Below are 20,275 nucleotides of genomic sequence, written 5' to 3' on the forward strand. Positions count from 1 at the left end.
CACTATGAAGGAATCTAGTATTTTAACATCGCATAGTGTGTGATGACAATGTTAAATGCCAGTAATGGCAGGGGGTAGGATGGCTGCTATGTGGGTACACTGGACTATTATATTTGTGTGGAGGCCATGAATATTGTAGGTAAGGTGCATTGATAAACATTACGAATTCTTTTAAAAGAGCTGTCAAGCAAGTTACTGCTGCAGTTTCATTAAGTTGAGAGAGTCACAAGAGATTTTTTTCAAAAAATGTCACACTTGATGCTGCAACTGCTGAGATATTCTCATTTACATCATCCAATCATCCAGCCCTCTGTCCCTGTTGCACCCACTGTTAATCACCGATTTAAATCATTTGTAACTCTTGCACAAGCACAGTATCCCTGCCATGATGATGCAACTCCCCATTAAATATCAGTATAGAGAATAAAAGGCAGGAAGCACCAAACCACAAAAAATGCATCCAAATGTCAACAGTAAACAAAAACAATAATAAGAAGCTACATTAGACTAAGTGATTGCTCCCTAAACAATTCAGTTACAGCCTTGCTGCTTCCTAATGTTGAATGTACTTTGCACAGCTCAGTGCTGTAGTGTACAGTGTGAGCATACAGTATAACTACCATCAGCAGCCCATTTCTCCCATGTCTGTCTCCTGCCTGTTTTAGACAGAGATCCTGGGATTACCATGAAATTGAGCCTGATTGTAATGTATACATTCACTCACGGTCGATCTTGTTGGTCTTGGCTGTGCTCGGAAGGTGAACCTTCGGCTCAGTCTGAGATCATGAGCGCTGGGAAACAGGATTTTATTGAGGATATCTCTGTACTTAGCTCCATCCAGTTTTCCCTCAACCCCGACCAGTCTCCCAGTCCCTGCTGTTGAAAAACAGCCCCACAGCCTGATGCTGGCACCACCATGCTTCACTGTTGGGATGGTATTGATGCGAGTTGCCTGGTTTCCTCCAGACATAACCTTTAGAGTTGAGGCCAAACAGTTCAGTCTTGGTTTCATCAGACCAAATAATCTTGTTCCTCACAGTCTGAGAGTCCTTCAGGTGCTTTTTTGCAAATTCCAAGCAGCTTTAATGTGTTTTGCACTGAGAAGAGTCACTCTGCAATATAGCCCAGATCAGTGAAGGGCTGCGGTGATTGTTGTCCTTCTGTAACTTTGTCTCATCCCCACACAGGATCTCTGGAGCTCAGTCCAAGTGACCATTGGGTTCTTGGTCACCTCTCTTACTAAAGCCCTTCTTGTGTCTTACTAAGGCCCTTCTGTTGCTGTTACTGTCTTTTGTCATTATGTGGTACTGATTGTAGATTAATGAGAAAAAAATAATAATTTAAACACTTGTAGTGTCAGGCTGCAACATAACAAAATTGAAAAAAAGTGGAAGGGGTCTGAATACTTTCTGAATGCACTGTATCTATTCAGTTTTTTTGCTTTTGAAACAGTAATACCTGTCTATAGTGGTTATACTCTGTGATGCATTTTTAACTGTCTTTTCAACTGATAGCAAAAAATAACCGACAGATCTTGGGTAATTGAGTTTTTCTGGGCCAGTAAATGCTTTCTACTGATTGATGTGTTAACCAGAGTTGACAGTCATTATTGTAAGCACAATTGTGCTGTAGTTCTCTGTATGGCTGAGATAATACACACTCCCCCTCTTGCTTCTGTCTCCTCCTTCAGTCTTGTTGTGCTGTTTGTTTTCTTCTCCACCTCTTATGCTCTCTATTCCCTATCGTCTGCCAGTCTGTCTTTCTGCTTGTCTTCCTACACTTTTTCCACATAGAGAAGGCTGTAATTATCACAGTAGGACAGAAAACATCCCCGGTGTTTTGCTGCATTTCAGGATTTGGCAGGGAGACATCTTAACTGATGTATATTTTTGTACCTGGTGATGCCTAAATCATATTTTACATCAAACACATCAGTCAAGTTGTAGACCTTCTTCTATCTCTCTTTGCATTTACAGTACAGGTAGTATATACACCTACATCTGGTTTGTTTGCTCTAATGAAGGGTGTCATATCTCTTCATGTATGGTTATTCAAAGAGTGTTGCATCTCTTTGTTGCTCTTCAGAGTCCATTATAAAATGACTGGTAAAATGGCATCTCCATGGACCAATCGGTCAGTCAGGGTTAACTACCACCTAAGTGGTGGAGATCAGGGCAACCATGGTGGAACAGCCAATGAAAAGATGTCTGATTGAATTTTTTGCTTATTACCCTTTTAAATAGTTGCATGTAAAGCACTCAGCATTGATTAAAGCCTTTCTAAAGAGCCCAGTTTTTTTTTTTTGTTTTCACTTATTCTCCCTTTGTGCTGTGACTTGTGATTTGCCTAGGTAAGGAACTGTTTTCAGCTTGCTGCTATACATTATTTTGTTGCCTCTGTCAGCTCCATCACACCCTTTCACATGTTTTCCTGTGTGTGTGCATGCATGTGAGTTGGTAAGTAAAGCAGCAGCCTCACCAGAAGGCCTTCCTCTCTCTGTTAACCGTTAACATATATCTGTGTATTAGCAGAGTCAGAGCAGTGGCAGTGGTGCGTCTGGGGCGTGGAGGCTGCTGGCTGCTGTTTGCCACACAATTCAAGGCCAATTAGACTGTAATGAAAAGCTAATGAGAGGGTGTTTAGAGCTGACAGTAAGTGGGGCTTCTCTGTGGAGAATGATAGTGTTTTTGTGTGTCGTCTGTACGTGTGTGTATGTGTGGGCAACATTTAGCACACACAGGCTTGTGGGGTTTCCTTGTATAGAAACACACTGGAGAGCAGAGAAGCCAATGAATTTAAATTAATTCAATTTCCACAGTGTCTGAAATATGAAGTTTAAGACAAATTATTTACCCTCTCATACCTTTCATTACACAGTCATGTGGTACAGCGAAACCTGGGTAGCAAAGGCCTTAGGCCACATTCAGCCTGAATTTCTCAAGGTGTGAAAAAGCGCAGACCTCCCCCACTGAGTCCTATAGGGAATTGCGTCCACTGCAACCAGCACCAGAGCCACAAGGGGCTTCAGCTAAACAGTTTAACCTCGTGCGGCAGAAAAGCTGGATCCAGTTCAAAATTTTCTCAACATAATGTGATATAAAGCATGATGCTGCACTAACCAATCGTGTCTCTATCCAGATAAAGCTCAAAAACCAAGCTCTCCCAGCTGTGCTGTTTTATTGATTTCAGATTAGACATCAGTTTTGGGCTTGAAATCTGTGTTACACAGTAGAAATAGCAAATAATGTCTTACTGTTAGATTCTATTTTTTATGTTTGCATGCTGGAAATGTGAATGAGGCCAGACTCAGCACCATACATGCCTACATGGCACTCCTCATGCAATGGCTAACCCATGAACAGCACAACCCCTTGCTTTAAAATACTGCAGGGGTTTGAGTTTCACTCACTGAAACATACAATGTTTGAATGGCTGCTTAAGGCATCCTGTACCCTGCTATAATATTTTGCGCATTTTAGACTTTTTAACTTACCTCAGCCTAGACTCTGAAAGGTATATTATCTGACTCTAGGTAGTTGTACTCTTGAGTGCCACAGTAACAAAAGTGACTGTTTCTATTCTATAAATTACAAAATAACATCAGTTCTTGCTCTGTTTGGTGCAGCAGAAGTTTCATACATTTTCATCCCATTTCCATCACCGGTGTTAGTGTCAGATTGCACGTTAATTGAGTGTTGTGCATTATGGACATAAATGTAAAGGTGTTTAAGCAGGAAAAATTAGGATTTTTTGTGATTAATTCATGGCCTTACGTGTTTGTCCTTTTGTTGTGTCTGGCTGGGTTTGTTTTTCTTTCTCTCTCCTAGGTTCATGTCTCCTAAATAGTTTTAGTGCTCTCTATTTATGTCTGCTGTTCCTATTTCTCTCTCTGTGGTTTAGTAAATACAACTATTTGGGATACACTGGCATTCAACAGGTCAAATGTAGGAAACTGTCCATAGTTATGTCCATACACATTTTAGCTTACTTGTTCTCTGATAGATCTTGAGACTACAAAGAGTCTCGAGCACTGGGTTAAATGACATGTTAAGGGAGATTTTTACAGAGAACTGCCAGCCACACAAATTTTATGTTCCTGTTCACTGAATGTGGTTTATAACACTGTTTATGACACTGCTTTTTAAAATTTTATTCAACTTTACAATCAACTTTCAGAGACTTAAACTTGCTTTCGATACATGTATGTAACCCTTCACAATAAGAATCCAGTCCTATTTTATATTGCTGCCAAAAACTGCTGTAAAATGTATACTGCTTTGACTTGATACAAATCCTAACCCAAATAAAAGTCTGAGAAGTGTGTTTATAGCCTAAGCACAAATTTGCCACAGGGCACCACATGCCACTTCCAGCCTTCTATTGGCTTCTTTTCCTGTTTTGATAGTCCTCATCTCAGCAGTACTGTCTTAATAGAAGAGCATGTGCTCAACGTCAACCCGGTGCACACTTCCCTGAAACCAGCCCTCAGGCTCTGCATATTGAGAACATGAATGATCTCTAATGATCTCAAGTGCATGTGTATGTCTGTGTGTGTGTGGTGGTGGTGATGGGGGGTTATGTTTATGTTTATACTTCCAAACTGCGAATAACAGCAGGCTAAAGTAAGCTCTTCAGTAGTAGCAGCAATAGTGCCACAGGCTGCTACAGTCTAATGAACACTTTCCACACATGTGCCATCTCTTTCAGCATGTGCGCAATAATAAATACCTTTAGGAATCAAGTGGACTTTGACTGACTTGTTGGTTTGTTCTGAGCAGCCTGTAAGAGTTTTGCTCAAAGACATTTTATTGATTTACCAATGTCACTAAAAGATTATCATCAGTAAATCTGTTTGGTTGTCAAGACATAGTTCACTTGCTGTGTACTTTTCCTAAAACAGTAGTACATACTTTCCTGTCATAGATATCTCTGAAGCCCTATGATAAAGGCTTACTGATACATACTCAATTTCAAAATTGGCTGTGCTACTCCACACCATTCTTTTTACTCCCTGGTAACAGCAAGAGTACCTGTGGTTACTGACCTAAATCAAAATGGGAGTGTTTAATTATACCCATCCCAAATATAACTAAAAAATGAAAAGGGATTACATATTTCTTTACTCTGTCATTAGATGTTTTTGCTGGGGCTCAGAAAGCCCCATGAGCAGGGTTTTTAAATCCTTCCCTCCCACTCACAACACCAAATTATGATTAGTACCAACAAGCTTGTGATGATTGTGCATAAGTCTATGACTAAAGAATAAAAACTGAACAAATAACAGCCTGGTTCAAAGAGTTAATGCAGTGTTAAGGCATCACTACTTAAACTGTAACACACTTCCAACAAGAAAGTCCTCAAAACCACCCCACTGCCCACCATCTACATCTACCCTGACTGACTGAAGTTGACACTGAGATGACAGTTTAAGGTCAGACAAAAGCTGAAGTGTTGTTTTTGGCATTTTACTCCGGTAGATTTGAGCTTTTTCTCCCTGGATGACTGTTGAAATCTATTTAAATGCAGACTTAGGCATTGGTCTGCATTGTTTCAGCTGAGGTGGTTTTTGGTCACGCTCACAAAGCCAAATGTTTTTTCTTTCAGTCAGAAGTTAAGACTCCAGTTTGAAACAAAAAACAAATAAGTTTATACTCATACAGGAGCTGTGTGAATGTCTGCAAATGTGTGTATGTGTATTGCTGAGAGTTTGTAGGTTTTGCTGTATGTTTCTGCAGTATGTTATTATCAGTGAACTCGGACACGGTCTTTCTTTTCTGTCCATCCCTTGTGGTGGAAAGTGCCGAATCATCTAAATGCAGACCACTGCGGCACTCCTATTGCCACAACATGGCTTTTACCGGATCAGGTTTTACTCCCAAAGCCCAGATTGGCACATATTTGTGGCTGCTTACTTTCAGAACACATTTTTTTCTGAAAAAAGAGAACAAACTGAGCACAGCAGCTAGTTGACTCTCAGTTTCAAAACCATATCTGGTTTGCTGCTGGAGATATTACATGGGTTTGAGACACAGGACTACAGTTTCATGTATTTCAGGAAAAGGGTTATGATAGGGTCGTGATATAGAAGTCCATCATTTTGTCCTCTGTACTTATTTTCTGTAGTGTTTGTTTTGGTGATGTTACACTGCCCATCTTAGCTATACAATTATTTTGTTCCTTTGCAAACCACCTCTGGTTTTTCTGAAACTTGCAATTGACAGTCAATTGATTGTCAGCCTCCAGAGACCACACAAGGATGATGTCAGACTTCATTTGGGTTGCCTAGTAACTGTAGACACCCCCCTCCCCGCACTTCCCTACATTCAGTCAATCTCTGTAGTCCAGTAAATAACTATTAGCCTGTTAGGCACAGAAGTTGAAAGGTTAAGTCGTGGCTGGGTGGCATGCCTGTTGTTGTGAATATCTACCCCCTGTGGCTAACCTTTCCCTCTGTGTCTCTGTTTGTCTCTTTCTGCTTCAGGATGGAGTGATGATGGGATGGATGTGAACATGGGCCAGTGGGCAGGCATGCGAGCCCATCTCCTCAGCCTGGCCCTGCTTTTACCATTGTTGCTCTTCAAACCGCCACCGTGCTGTGGCCAGAACACCCAGGGGGCCCCTCAGGATGGACCTCAATTCAGCTTCACTCAGGCTGTCTACCATGCCACAGTTTATGAAAACTCAGCAGCACGAACCTATGCCAACAGTAAAGTTAAAATGGGCATCCACCTGGCCCAGCGCTCCTGGGAGATCCGCTACAGAATCACCTCAGGTGACGATGAAGGATTTTTCAAGGCAGAGGAGTATGTACTGGGTGATTTCTGCTTCTTGCGCATAAGGACTAAAGGTGGCAATGCAGCCATCTTGAACCGAGAGATTCAGGATAATTATGTATTGACAGTGAAAGCCTCTGTCAAGGGAGAGGCCCTCCTTGAGACTTGGACTAAAGTCAGCATCCAAGTCTTGGATATGAATGACCTGCGACCCTTGTTCTCACCCACCACCTACTCTGTCACCATAGCAGAGAGCACTCCTCTCAGGACTAGCATAGCACAAGTTACCGCCACAGATGCAGATATTGGCTCCAATGGAGAATTTTACTATTTTTTCAAGGAGAAAATGGAGCTGTTTGCAGTACACCCAACCAGTGGAGTGGTTTCTCTAAGTGGGAAACTTAATGTTGATGAGCAGAGCCGATATGACTTAGAAATTTTGGCAGTGGACCGTGGCATGAAGCTGTATGGAAATAATGGGGTCAGCAGCACTGCTAAGCTTTTTGTCCATGTAGAGCGTGTGAATGAGCATGCCCCAGTCATAAATGTGGTCACCCACAGCCCCTCATGGCTTGAGAAAAATCCTGTGTATGCCATAATCACTGTTGAGGATTTGGATGAAGGCTTAAATGGGGAAATAGACTCAGTGGTTATTGTAGGTGGAGACCCCTCAGAGCAGTTTTTCATAGAAAGATCTGATGAAGATGAATTTGCTGTAAAGGCCTCTGAGTCGGTAAATTGGGAGACTTACCCTTATGGCTGTAACCTCACTTTGCAAGCTAAAGACAAGGGAACCCCACAGAAGTTCTCTGCTGTCAAGGTTCTACACATTACAGTCCAAAAACGGCAAACAGCAAAAGCTAAGTTTGAGCGGGAATTGTATGAAGTTAGTCTGAATGAAATTTCACCACCAGGCACAATTGTGGAGGCTGTTAAACTCAATCCAGAGCCTGATGATGCTGAATATATCCTGGTACCTTCTGCAGATTCAGCTTTTTTTCAAATTAACACCCTAACAGGTGTCATTTCCACCACGCGCTGGTTCTCTCAGGTGACTCAGAATGTCTTTAATCTGGAGGTACTGGAAATAGACAGTGATCTCAAAGTCATTGTGCAGGTAACCACTGAGGATGCAAATGACAACACACCAACCTTTGCTCAGTCCTCTTATGAGGTTTATGTCAATGAGAGTGTACCAGTTGGGACCAATGTCTTAACAGTTTCTGCAGTGGATGAGGACAAAGGAGAAAATGGATACATAACCTACAGCATTTCAAGCCTTCAGCCATTACCCTTCAAAATCAATCAGTTTTCTGGCATTATCAGCACCACTAAAGAGCTGGACTTTGAATCCTCATCAGAGAGCTTTGTGTTTATTGTTAGAGCATCTGACTGGGGGTCACCTTACAGGCGAGAGAGTGAAGTCAATGTAACAATCCACCTGGAAAATGTGAATGATAACCAACCTTTATTTGAGAAAGTAGCCTGCCAGGGGGTGATCTCTAGGGATTTCCCAGTAGATGAAGTGATAACTACGATGTCAGCAATTGATATAGATGAGTTAGAGCTGGTGAAATATAAGATACTTTCAGGGAACGAATGGGGTTACTTTGATCTAAACCCAGACTCAGGGGTCCTAGCACTGCGACGCTCCATTGTCACAGCCAATCCAAAGAACGGTGTCTTTAGTCTCAAAATAACTGCCACAGATGGTGAGAACTTTTCTGATCCTATGTTTGTTAACATCTCAATTGTTCATGGGAAATCTCCTCCCAAAAGTTTTACTTGTAAAGAGACAAGGGTAGCCCAAAAGTTAGCTGAAAAGTTACTCAAAAAGTCCAAAGGTAGCATCAAGCCCAAAATTGAGGAAGGTTTCATTGACCTCTTTTCTGTCAATCGACAAACACCCCAGTTTGACAAAGCTTTTCCCACAGATATTGCTGTGCGGGAAGACCTAGAGGTTGGCGCAAGTGTTTTCAAGGTTAATGCCTATGATGGTGACACAGGTTTCAATGGTCAAATTCTATACTCTATTTCAGATGGAAATACTGACAGCTGTTTTAAAATTGATATGGAAACTGGCCTTATCAGTGTCTTTCTGCCCATGGACAGAGAAAAGAGAGATCGCTACCTCCTCAACCTAACTATCTATGACCTTGGTCTGCCACAAAAATCTGCCTGGCGTTTGCTTGCTGTCTACATTGAGGATGCAAATGACAATGCACCCCAATTTTTGCAAGAGGGTGGCTATAAAATTATCATACCTGAAAACACTGCCATAGGTACAGATGTCATCCAGGTCGAGGCCACTGACAAAGACCTTGGACCCAATGGGGAGATTGTGTATGCTATCTTGACAAGCACCACCCAGTTTGGTATCAACTCCACCAATGGGATAGTTTATGTTGCTGGACAGCTAGACAGGGAGCTTGTTCCTGCTTTTAACCTGAAGATCCAGGCACGGGACAAGGCAGAGAAAGGGAGCCAAAGATTTTCTGTGACCACTTTGAAAATCATACTGGATGATGTGAATGACTGCCCCCCTCTATTTATCCCCAGTGTGTACAAAGCTAGGGCTCTGGAGGATCTTCCAGTAGGAACAGTTGTGGCCTGGTTGGAAACCCAGGATCCAGATTTGGGGCTGGGAGGCCAGGTAAGGTACTCCTTAGCTAATGACTACAACGGATGGTTTGAGGTAGACAGGGCCAGTGGGGCTATTCGGCTGACAAAAGAGCTTGACTATGAGACCCAGCAGTTCTACAACCTCACTGTAAAGGCCAAAGACAAGGGAAGGCCTGTTTCTCTTCTCTCTGTTACATCTGTGGAGGTGGAGGTTGTAGATGTCAACGAAAACCTCTACGCCCCATACTTTTCCCACTTTGCCTTGACAGGACTAGTTAAAGAGAACGCCCGTATCGGAACTACGCTACTCCAAGTCACTGCTCATGATGACGATGCTGGCAGAGATGGAGAAATCCAGTACTCCATCCGCGATGGGAGTGGGCTTGGACGATTTGCCATCGATGAAGAGACAGGTGAGTTTTCTTTTATCCCATGCGCTTCATACTTTTAAGCAGTATTCCTGCAGTCAAAGAAAAACTTGGACTGCTGTCTACTTCATGGTAGTTACTGGTTACATGGAGTTACTGGCGGTTGTTCATTTGAAATGGGAGACCTTTTAGATTGATAAACATGTTCAAGAACTGTTTGGTGTGGCGGACCAGAGCAACCAGAACAGAGCAACCAAAAGGCAGAACGCCAGGGAAGCCTGGTTTCTCCTGTCCTTGCTCATGTGTCTTCCTTGTTCCTAGATCCTTGCTCATCAAAGCAGGAATAAGAGCTTTAGGGTGTCCTTCATGATGGCTAGAACAATTTCAGGGTCAAGTGATGTACAAGGAGCGAAAAATGGTTAGTTATGGGAATTGAGATGTCCTTTCACGGTCACTTGAATACAAACGTAGTTATGGGGAAGGGTGGCATAATGGAGCAGTGGTTATCACTGACACATCATAGACAGAAGGTTCTGGGTTTAAACCCCTTATGACCAGGGGCTTATCTGTGCAGGGTTTGCATGTTCTTCCTTTGTCTGTGTGGGTTTCTCTAATTAAATTTCCTGTAGTGGACTAGTGATTTGTTCAGTGTACACCCTGCCTCTAACCCAAGTTTGTTGGGACTAGTGACCCTTCACAGTAAAAATGGAACAGACTAGATGTTACTTAAATGTAACTAAGGACTGTAATAGGCTGTTTTCCTCAACAACCTATGGGGTTCTCTATTGTTTGTTTTAGTTTAGTTACACCCATTTTTCTGTACTTTTAAATATCAACCTTATTTTAATGGTCACTGATTTTTTTGTCCATACTGGAGCTGAAATTGAAAACAAATTATTCCTGTTCGTCATCCACTAATCAACAGGCTAGATGCTTTTATTGTTAAAGAGTCCTATGAAATACAAAGTGTTTATCATTAATAGGGCTTTTCCACTAGCACTACTTGGCTCGACTCGACTCAGTCGACTCAGGGGATAGTACCTGGTAACATGTTCTTTTTTGTTACCTCATCGGCCAAGGTTCCAAGTGAGCTGAGCCAACACTAAAATGTGTGAGTGACTGATTGGACAGGGAGTGACATTATTAGAAGAGTCATGAGCGCTACGTCCAACCGCGTCCGACACAAGAATAAAAAACCTGGCATTTTTTAAAAACCACAACAGTGACCATTTGTTTTTCCATTTTTATTCCTCCTACAGTTTAGCACCCTGCTAGCTGTGTATGCATAGAGTTGTACACAGGACATTTGTCTTTTGATTTACTGGATCTGCAATTCTGGTAAAATCAAATAAATAAAAACATTATTTATTAAAAAAGTAGAGTGCATATTCAGAAGCATATTACAGCCTGTTGCATAATCCTAACTATGCATCTTGCTATGGCTCGATCAGTGCATGGGCAGGGAAATAGGCGGTGGACAAAATACATTATCTCAGTCTCTTATTGAAGGTGGCCAAAGGAACATTTTGACTTATGTAACAGACACACTTAAACACAGATAGACACACACTCACACATACACATTGTTAACCTTGTGTGTTGGTCCTAATGTGATGAACAGGAGCAGAGGGGAGTACAGGATTTATGGTCCTTGTTAGTTGAGTCTTGGCAAGCCTCATAAATCAGCCCCAAGCTGGTGAGAAACACTACAAACACAGTTACAAGTTGAAGAGAATTATTCTGGCATTTTACACACACACACACACACACACACACAAACACACACACAAACTCGGTTTCTCTGATCAGCTCTGTAAACCATGACATTCAATTCTGAATTTAATTTAAAAGAAATTTTAAACCGGGCATAGTGGAAGAACCTATGTCAATAATGTGGATCAAGTGAGTGAACACCACAATGGCTGACTGTGACAGGTTGAAACAGCTGTCAGCCAAGCAACCTAGCCTGGAAGACTTTTTTATCCTTTCATTATCTATACCCGCTTAGTCCTCTTCAAGGTCACAGGGATCTGCTGGAGCCTGTCCAAGCACTCTTTGGATGAAAGGCAGGGGTACACCCTGGACAGGTCACCAGTCCATCACAGGGCCAGGCTTTTTTTAAATAAAGTCAAAAGGAAGGACATAATCACAGCAGTGATGCATGAAATCGGAATTCTAAAGATGTTTCTTGCAAATGATTTTCCTTTTCATATCAATTAAGATTTCAAAGTTCAACAGATGAAGGGGGGGGGGGACCAAAATCTGGAAGGATTGGTCAAGTCAGATCAGTTTAAGTATGTGCTATTAATATGACATCCAATGCAAACATGAGGCTAAGCTGATTATAACCTGATTCAGGCAGTAGCTGCTCACTCTGATGCTCCATAGACTTAGATTAGTGGACATAGAGGTGAAGGTTTACTGGCTTATATCGTCTTTGTTAGCAAATTGTACTGGTCAGAAATATGATATACAAATCTCTGCCTGATGACTGTACTGTTTTTGTTGTCATTCTTTCTTCATGAATGCATATATTGGCTACAACAGGTTGAATAATACTTAAATTGCTGCAGCAGTTTAAAAATGTACTTTATAACCATTATATTACAATGTATATTTGGTCATGGCCATAGAATGTAGAGGAGTTTCCCAGCCTCCTGAGTCAAAGTGATGGACACTAAGAGGAGGCCAGTGTTCCAGAGGAGATCATTGGTTGAACTGGGGTATAGGATTGTTTGGCGGTAATAGGCATATCAGAGTTTTAAATTGGACAAAGATTGCAATGAGGAGCCAATGTTAAGAATGGAGGAAAGCAGTAGTGTGTGAGGTTGCTGAACAACAAAAGGGCTTCAGGATTCTTGACAATCCACAGAACTCGGTTTGTACATGCTGAGGCTATATTGAGGAAGACGTTGCAGTAGAAACCAGTATTACAACTATAGTGGACTATTCCATGCCTTAAGATTTATATCCAGTACCAATGCTCAGTGCTGACACAGGAAACTGACCTTTTCTTTGTGTGGCCAAGTGTAAAGGTGTAAAGGTCAGAGAGGTGAATGTGGATGTAGCAGCTCACACTTGAACACAAAAGCCTGGAGTTTATGTCTTATTGCATAAGTAAATTTACCTTTTGGCTTTAGATGAACTGTAATCATATTTTTTCCCTAACCTTAATTTGCCTAACACTAGCCATATTCTAACAATACGGTAGTTGCCATATAAGCATTTCAAAATGTTGTCAAATAAATAAATTCCATTGGGTAGGGATTTATCTGCCTTTTCATTCAGGACCATTTAAAGATGTTGAGCACTGTTTGCAGCAACAGATCAAATATTTTGTGTGCCTTTAACAAACTGCATCAACCCTTTTTTGTGCTTTCACCTGGTTTGCCCCCTGGTGAGTATTTAGCATGTGTGTTCAGTCAATGTGCAGTTCTTTTCTGCTGTTTCTGTACCTAAAGCAATAATGTGGTGGGTGGTTAAATGCTGGAGACAGGTAATCATACTCTGTTGTGTGTGTCGATAGAGATGTGTTGTAGTGTGCCAGTAGCTGCTGTAACAGGATAGGCTTAACATTAGATTCCTGCATTCACTTCCCACACAACATACTCACACTTACTTTGGAAGCCTAACCTTTCCATGTCTTTCCCCCACCCACTCTGTTCAGCAGGAAGCTCTTCACATCAAGGCTCTTAATCACAGTGTCACTTCTCCCTGGGAACTGCTGTGTTTTGGGAGGGAAAGACAAAAAGGAGGAGGGGGAGAAGGAGAATTCATGGCTCCCTCTTTTATAGTGATTCATTTCTAACAGGCGGGGAGGCCCACAGCTTTGTTTCCTAACAAAACTAGCATTGTGAAGAACCTTGAATGTGCAGCCAGGAGTTAATACAGAGGTAGATATGTAAGAAAACACACACACACACACACACACACACACAAAGATTATAACAGTCATTACAGTTAACCATGTACTGTAAGCCCATTAGGTAAATCCAAATATACAAAGTGCCGATCTCTCCTTGCAGTATAGTAATGCTTCCTATAAACAAGTGGCGTTTGAAAATGATCAGTCTAATGAATTTATAGTTTATGGTGCCACTGAATACACTAAAGGGACAGTACAAAATCACAATCACACTCAGAATTCAACTGGTCTGAAGGTGCTGTTGCATTCTGAGGTGTACGTCTTTCAGCCATCTTTCAGCCGAAGAATTTGAATGTTTGAAAAACCTTCTTTCCACACACCAATCCCATGATGCATTTTGATTGCTCTCGACACAGGGACAGTAAGCTAACTTCACTTGGAATTAGCAGCACTATACTCATAAATAGTATAGAGTATATGGCACTTTCTAGGTAAAAAAGATTGTGCCACGGGCTCACTGCCTGTAAATTATTCTTTGAATTTGTGCCTAATATAAAAATATATTTCACTAGCAATAAAAAGAACTTTTCAAAACCAATACAGCTGACAGTGATGACCAGAAGTCAAGAATGAAACTTCAATCTAAAAATGACTTTGTTCCATGCAATTTGCAAATGTTAAAAATTTAAACTTTAGAGCTGTTGATATCTAGCTACAGAAAAAATCTGTGCACACTGGCAATTATTTGTAGTGACGTAACACAGACTTTACACGGAGTCCAGTCATGATCTGTGGGGTGGCTTGTCTGCTTTTGAATAAGGTGAATTGACCCTTTAAAGGGTTTTCTTCTGTATTAGATATCTACATACATGGGTTACCGCTCCATTGAGCAGCCCTACACTGCAACATGTTTGACTATCATTATGCTTTAATCACACTCTGTGCACATTACACACAGGGCTACACTTCTTTTACCATAATTAGTGAATTAATGGCTGCATTTTTCATAATTGCAGGTTGTGAAGGAGCATGAGTGTCTTTTTTTAGTACTTTGTTGTGTTGAGGTGTCAGCTTGGATATGGATGTGTGTGCACTCCTGTGCGTTAAAGTAAATTGTCAATGATCATGAATTTGTGATGTTTGGATGATTTGTTGCTTACTTGCTGAACAGGGTTAAAACAACAGACCCGTCTGTTTTAGTGAAATTTAACACATGATGCCACTGTTCATTCATAAAGTTATTTGTTTTCAAGTAAAGAGGAAAAAGTGAACAAAATGCAGTAGTGATTACCTAAAAAAGGACAACTGACAACTGTGCAGCTGTATCAGCCACTACTTGATTAGCACGAGATCGCTGGAGAGTGAGTCTTGTAAAAAACACAGAAAAACACATTCTCCCAAACACAGTTTCACAGTAAGGGTGGACTGTGATTAAAGACGTTTGATATAGATTTTTTTTTTTGCCAGCCTGTTGTGCCCATTAGTGCCGCTGTACCTTAAAGCACTTCTCCTAAGCTTGACCATGGTGGGGGCAGCTTGATACCAGTTCAGCATCAAGGGCTGACACACAGCTATACACAGCAGGTACTCAATGTCATAAACTCTCCCAGCTGACTGGCTTGTCAAATAGCAGGACAATATCATTGACATTGTGATTTAATGTGTTTGACATATGAAAATTAATAATGTTCCGACACTGATTTTTAAGATTTTGCGCAGCCTCTGGACATGTAAACTTATGTGTAATGTACAGCAGATGGGTAAGGTTAGTGGTCAGTGGTGAACCACAGATAAAAACAAATTACACACAGAAATAGGAAATAAAGCTAGTGTCAAAATATAATAAAGACAACACTTACCAAAATGCAGAGAAGCCAAGCAGTCCACAGTCAGACAGGATTTATTAGGGAGAGGAAAATGAATAAACAATACATGGACTTCCTTCATTACAAATATTGAGGTCATCTTTAACAACACCCTAAACCTCAGCTGCTTAGTGAGCAACAAAACAAACTGTGGTTGTGCTGCAGAGCTTCCAGGTGTCCCCTTGATTTTCAGAGTAGAGAGATGGTTAATGATATGCAGAAACAAATTTAAATATATATTAAAATGTCTTACTTTTTTGTGATTCCAGATGATTGACCATATTTTCTGGACTGTATTAGTCACTTTTAGAAAAAAACAGCCTTATTGAGCAGAAAAGAAAACATATAGTCTAAATTAGTCTATTAAGAATGCAGGCTACACATAACAACAAGCAGGAATGCATTATAAAATTCATTCATCTGTGTCAAGTAACGTGAAATAACTGCGCCAATATTGGGGTGGGAGGAAATGAAGCAGCATGTCTGCCTCTCTCAGGTTGTCTGACTGCTGACAATAACTCTAAACTTTGTTTCAGCTTCATACTTTATAGCCTGCACTTTGAAGTCTGCAGTATAGCTCTTTCTTTTGGGTGGCATTTTCACTCATGTTACACTAGGAGTTATAGTTTAGCATGAACATAAGCATTTTTACTTTTTCGGTGGTACATTATTATATTTAATTGCGTCAAGAGTGTCATCTAACACTAGTGATTACTCGACAAAATTACTGTAAATATACACATATAAGTCGCTTCACTGTATAAGTTGCAGGACAAGCCAGAAAGGTTTCATCAGCTGGACCAAGGACCTGTACTGGCTGTTGTCTGACAGGAGATGAGATGAAAGTAGTGTGATGTTGTTACTGAGCCACAACAATTTGTGAGGACAATGTTGGGGGTGGATGAATGGACTGGAAAAGCATCAGAGTTTGACATAGGTGAAATTGGATCTCCTGCATGAGATTCAGAAATATTAGTCACCCATTCACATTCCGACATCCACAAAACAAAATCTAATACACTCAATAGAGTATAATTCCTGGGATCAGCAGAATTATGATCCAGCAATAATCTATTACACTGAAGACAGTCAATCATAAGATTTCTAAAAATAATGTAAAGAGGATTGGACGTGACATGAGAATTGATATCAGATTTCATTCAAAAGGAAGTGGCTTCATATCTGTTTGGGCTGAGGTTGGCCTGCTTGTGGTTGGGCCCAGTGAGTAGCATGGTTGTGCAGAATGTGCTAGATTTCCTGTACTGAGGGGAAAAACATTTGTAATATTAGCTTGTGTTTGCCCTCTCTCAGCCAGCATGTACACACACATACAGTACACACACATATTTGCACAGTTATTTTTGTAAGGACAGTCATTGATGGCATTGATGCTGGTAATGAACATCTACAGCCTTTTTGGTAGTGCAGAATTTTAGTGACCAAGTTGTTGAGCTTGGAAGGCCATTGGCAAAAGCCTGTACACCTTTTGATCAACACACAACTCACATCCATGCTCAACAATGTGTGCTCACACATGAAGACACAAAAACACACATTTGTATTTCTTTGTAGGACAAAAACTGTCCTGTGATTTACAACACCATACCTGAAGGTGTATTGCTGATGGCAGGAAAACCGTCACATACAACACATGCATGTGTGTATTTATAGTTAGACAATAATATTAGAAATTCAGTTAGTCCCTCTGGTACTCTCTGGACATGTAAACTTATTACGTGTAAGATCTGTATGTATTTTTTTGTTTTATTTTTTGAGACCTCAAGAAATCAACTGATTCAATGGTACTTGAGTGAAGAGACTCTTGTACGCTCTAAGTGTAACCAATGTGCAGGTAGCAGTGTGAGACTCAGCATGAAGGGTGCTCACCGAGTTTTCATTAAGACCAAACCTCACATCCTCTCACAGACCAGTGAGTATTGTTGGATTTGTAAGTTCAATTTATTACCAGTCAGTATTGTGTGACTGGTAATAGGGTTGGCATATTGCTTTACATGTAAGCAACGCCTGCTTACATGTATTTAAGAGTGTGATTTTAATTGTGATACCACCAACAACCCTAACCCTGTTTAAACAATTAAACAATGGAATACAAAAACCTATTTACAAAACACTTATTTTTAACCCTGAAGTTTAAAGACAAAAACATTTAAATTGATGGTAGTGTGTTCTTAATTTTGGAACGAAATATCTAATATCATGATTTAGACTTCTGTTCACCTTTTTTAACCTGTCATATTATAATGGTTACAATAAGAGTCCAGAAAGAACAGTCCTACTGTTCATTACAATACAAATATGTACTCTCAGAATAATCACTGAACCTAAGACTCTGTTGAAAACAGACTAAGCATATGACCCACTGACCGCAGGTGCTATCACAGACATAATGATGAAGAAGGACTCCCTTTGAAGTAACTCCATCATTAAAAACTTCATCAAAAGTGATATTTCCCTAGGGTCTGTTGTTAATAAGCAAGAGTACAGTGTGAGTACAGTGATGCTGGTGGACCTGAGGCTGTAGGTACAGTAGTACGTGTTACACATGAGTCCGTGCTTCAGAAAGATTTGAATGTTTGAAAAGTCTTCCTACCCCACAACTGGAGAACCAATTTCATGACCTGTTTTGGTTATTCTCGATACACATATTAAGCATATTTTAGAGACAGGTAATTTTACAGTTGCATGTGAAATGGGTGTTCGCTGTGTTAGGTTAGGTAGAGCTGTGTAAACATTTTCCGAGCTGATATAATTTCACTTGTACTGTCTTCACTTCATCAGGCCTGCTGTATGTGTGCTCAAAAGCAGAGGGATCAAATGATGGACAAAGGCTCCATTCACTCATACTTAAATGCTCTCCATCTCTGACAGCTTCAACACACACACTGCAGCAACATTTCTCTTTTGATTGTGTGCTGATCCCTGTTCTGGTCTTGTAACTTTTTTTTTCCACAAATGAGTAAGTTTGACCCTTTCCCAGTCATCTAATTCTCCCTCCTGTCTATCTCTGTATGTCTGTGGTCAATATGTCAATGTCTATGGTCCTCAGGTTTATTCAGCGTTGTGAGAAAACACCAGTTGGGAATCACAACCTGCCAACCGGGCACATAAAGTGCAAACAAGCCCCAGATGGGAGCTGATTAGACAGACATGGATGTAGTGGAGAGTGTCAATGTTGCAGTGAGGTGGAGTTAAAAGGTGCAATCGGGCAGGGCAGAGGCACCGTATCCAGCAGTTGTCAGAATAAAGGCAGACTGATGGCAGCAGTGCAGGGTCTTGCAGATTCATCAAACGGATAGTAGTGAGAAAATAGTTTAAGATGAACTAAACAATATTGACTAAATGAGGACACTAAGCTTTGAGAAGATTGTTCTGTTGGCTTTAAACATCTATTTCATCTAAATTAAGGAGTACAAAAGGCTGTGCTTTGAAGGCTGCCCAAAAACAACACAACACTGTTTTGCACTAGGGCCCATAGAAAGACATTAATAACAAATGTGTTTGAAAGAGCTTAATGAGTGTAAAGAAAACATTCCTAAGTTTGATTCTCACTACTTGGACGAGCTTCCATCATTTGGGTTAGGGCTGGGGTTAGCTGAAATCTATGATCCACAGCCATGGTCAACTGGAACTTACATTTGTTGCTCACCAGCTCGGGGTTAGCAAGGGCTAACCTTATGTGTAACAGGGCAGAGCTATGTAAAAAATATATATTTTAATAATTTTAAATTTAAATAATCTACCTATGGTATCCGCTGTGAACAGCTATATAACTACAGGAAAGATAAACTGGTTTAACTTAACAATGGAAGATCTTAAAAGAAAGAATAGGCCCCTTATATTGATGGCTTGCTGGGAGGAAAAGTACTGAACCCCTGTACCAAATCATGCTACCATGTGTGATTTGAATTGTGAGAACCTGCAGCACACTACTGAATTAGATTCATTATATGAGACTATTGTGGAATCTATATCTTCAACAGAGCTATAGCTACACACTGAGGGTAGATGGGCTTTTAAAGTGTGTGTTTGGTCAAACAATGACCTTTATCTGAATAGAGGAAACATGTTAAAGCAAGTTTTAAATAAGCCATTCAATATATGAAAATGAATGGGAACATAATGATGTCTGACTCACTCTTAAATTTGCCAAATTGTAATAATAATAATCATTTCTGCAAAGATGTCCGAATAACAGTAAAACAGTGCATACTGATAAAGGAATTGGTTCAAATCTAAATTTTTAGGTTCCTCAATAGCTAGTGAGAAACTTGTTTTCCCATATGCATTTTAGATGATCTGAGTAAAACTGGCTACACAAGCTAACATGCCAGACACTAGAAAAAGTAAATAATAAGGAAGTTTTAAGTCAATAATGAAAGCAGTGAAAATACTTACAAGGAGATTATCAACAAAAAGTGCATTAATAACATCCACACCAAATAAAAAAAAAGTCAAATAGGAGCAGGTTAGAAGGGAGGAAAACAGTGGGGCTTTGTATTTAAACAAAACAAAACAAAGATAAAAAAAATGACTCATTTTAGCAGCCCCAGTAACTCTGATGTGATAGAACCCAGTTAGTCAGTGTTTACCTTCTCTTGAAGTCATGATTAACATCAGTTCATCCTCTCCCATGTCTGTGTCTCCTTTCTATATTTAACAAGAAGTACATTCTACTGCAAGGAGTCAAACCCAGACTGAAGCTATACATTCTGACTGCAGGAAATTTGTAGTTTCCCGTACAGAAATTTCAACACATCTTCT

At 40.5% G+C, this 20,275-nt stretch overlaps 1 protein-coding gene across 3 annotated transcripts in view; it reads left to right on the forward strand.

The window, feature by feature from the left end:
• Positions 1 to 20,275, forward strand: part of fat3a (FAT atypical cadherin 3a) — a 165,108-nt gene that overhangs the window by 48,074 nt on the left and 96,759 nt on the right. For all 3 annotated transcript variants that reach the window (XM_026296673.1, XM_026296681.1, XM_026296690.1), the window contains exon 2: positions 6,482 to 9,808. In XM_026296673.1, coding sequence (XP_026152458.1) covers positions 6,499 to 9,808 — 3,310 coding nt within the window. In that variant the 5' untranslated portion in view covers positions 6,482 to 6,498. The remainder of the gene's footprint in view (positions 1 to 6,481; positions 9,809 to 20,275) is intronic.

Source organism: Mastacembelus armatus, chromosome 13, assembly GCF_900324485.2.
Source record: "Mastacembelus armatus chromosome 13, fMasArm1.2, whole genome shotgun sequence".
NCBI classification, from domain to species: Eukaryota; Metazoa; Chordata; class Actinopteri; order Synbranchiformes; family Mastacembelidae; genus Mastacembelus; species Mastacembelus armatus.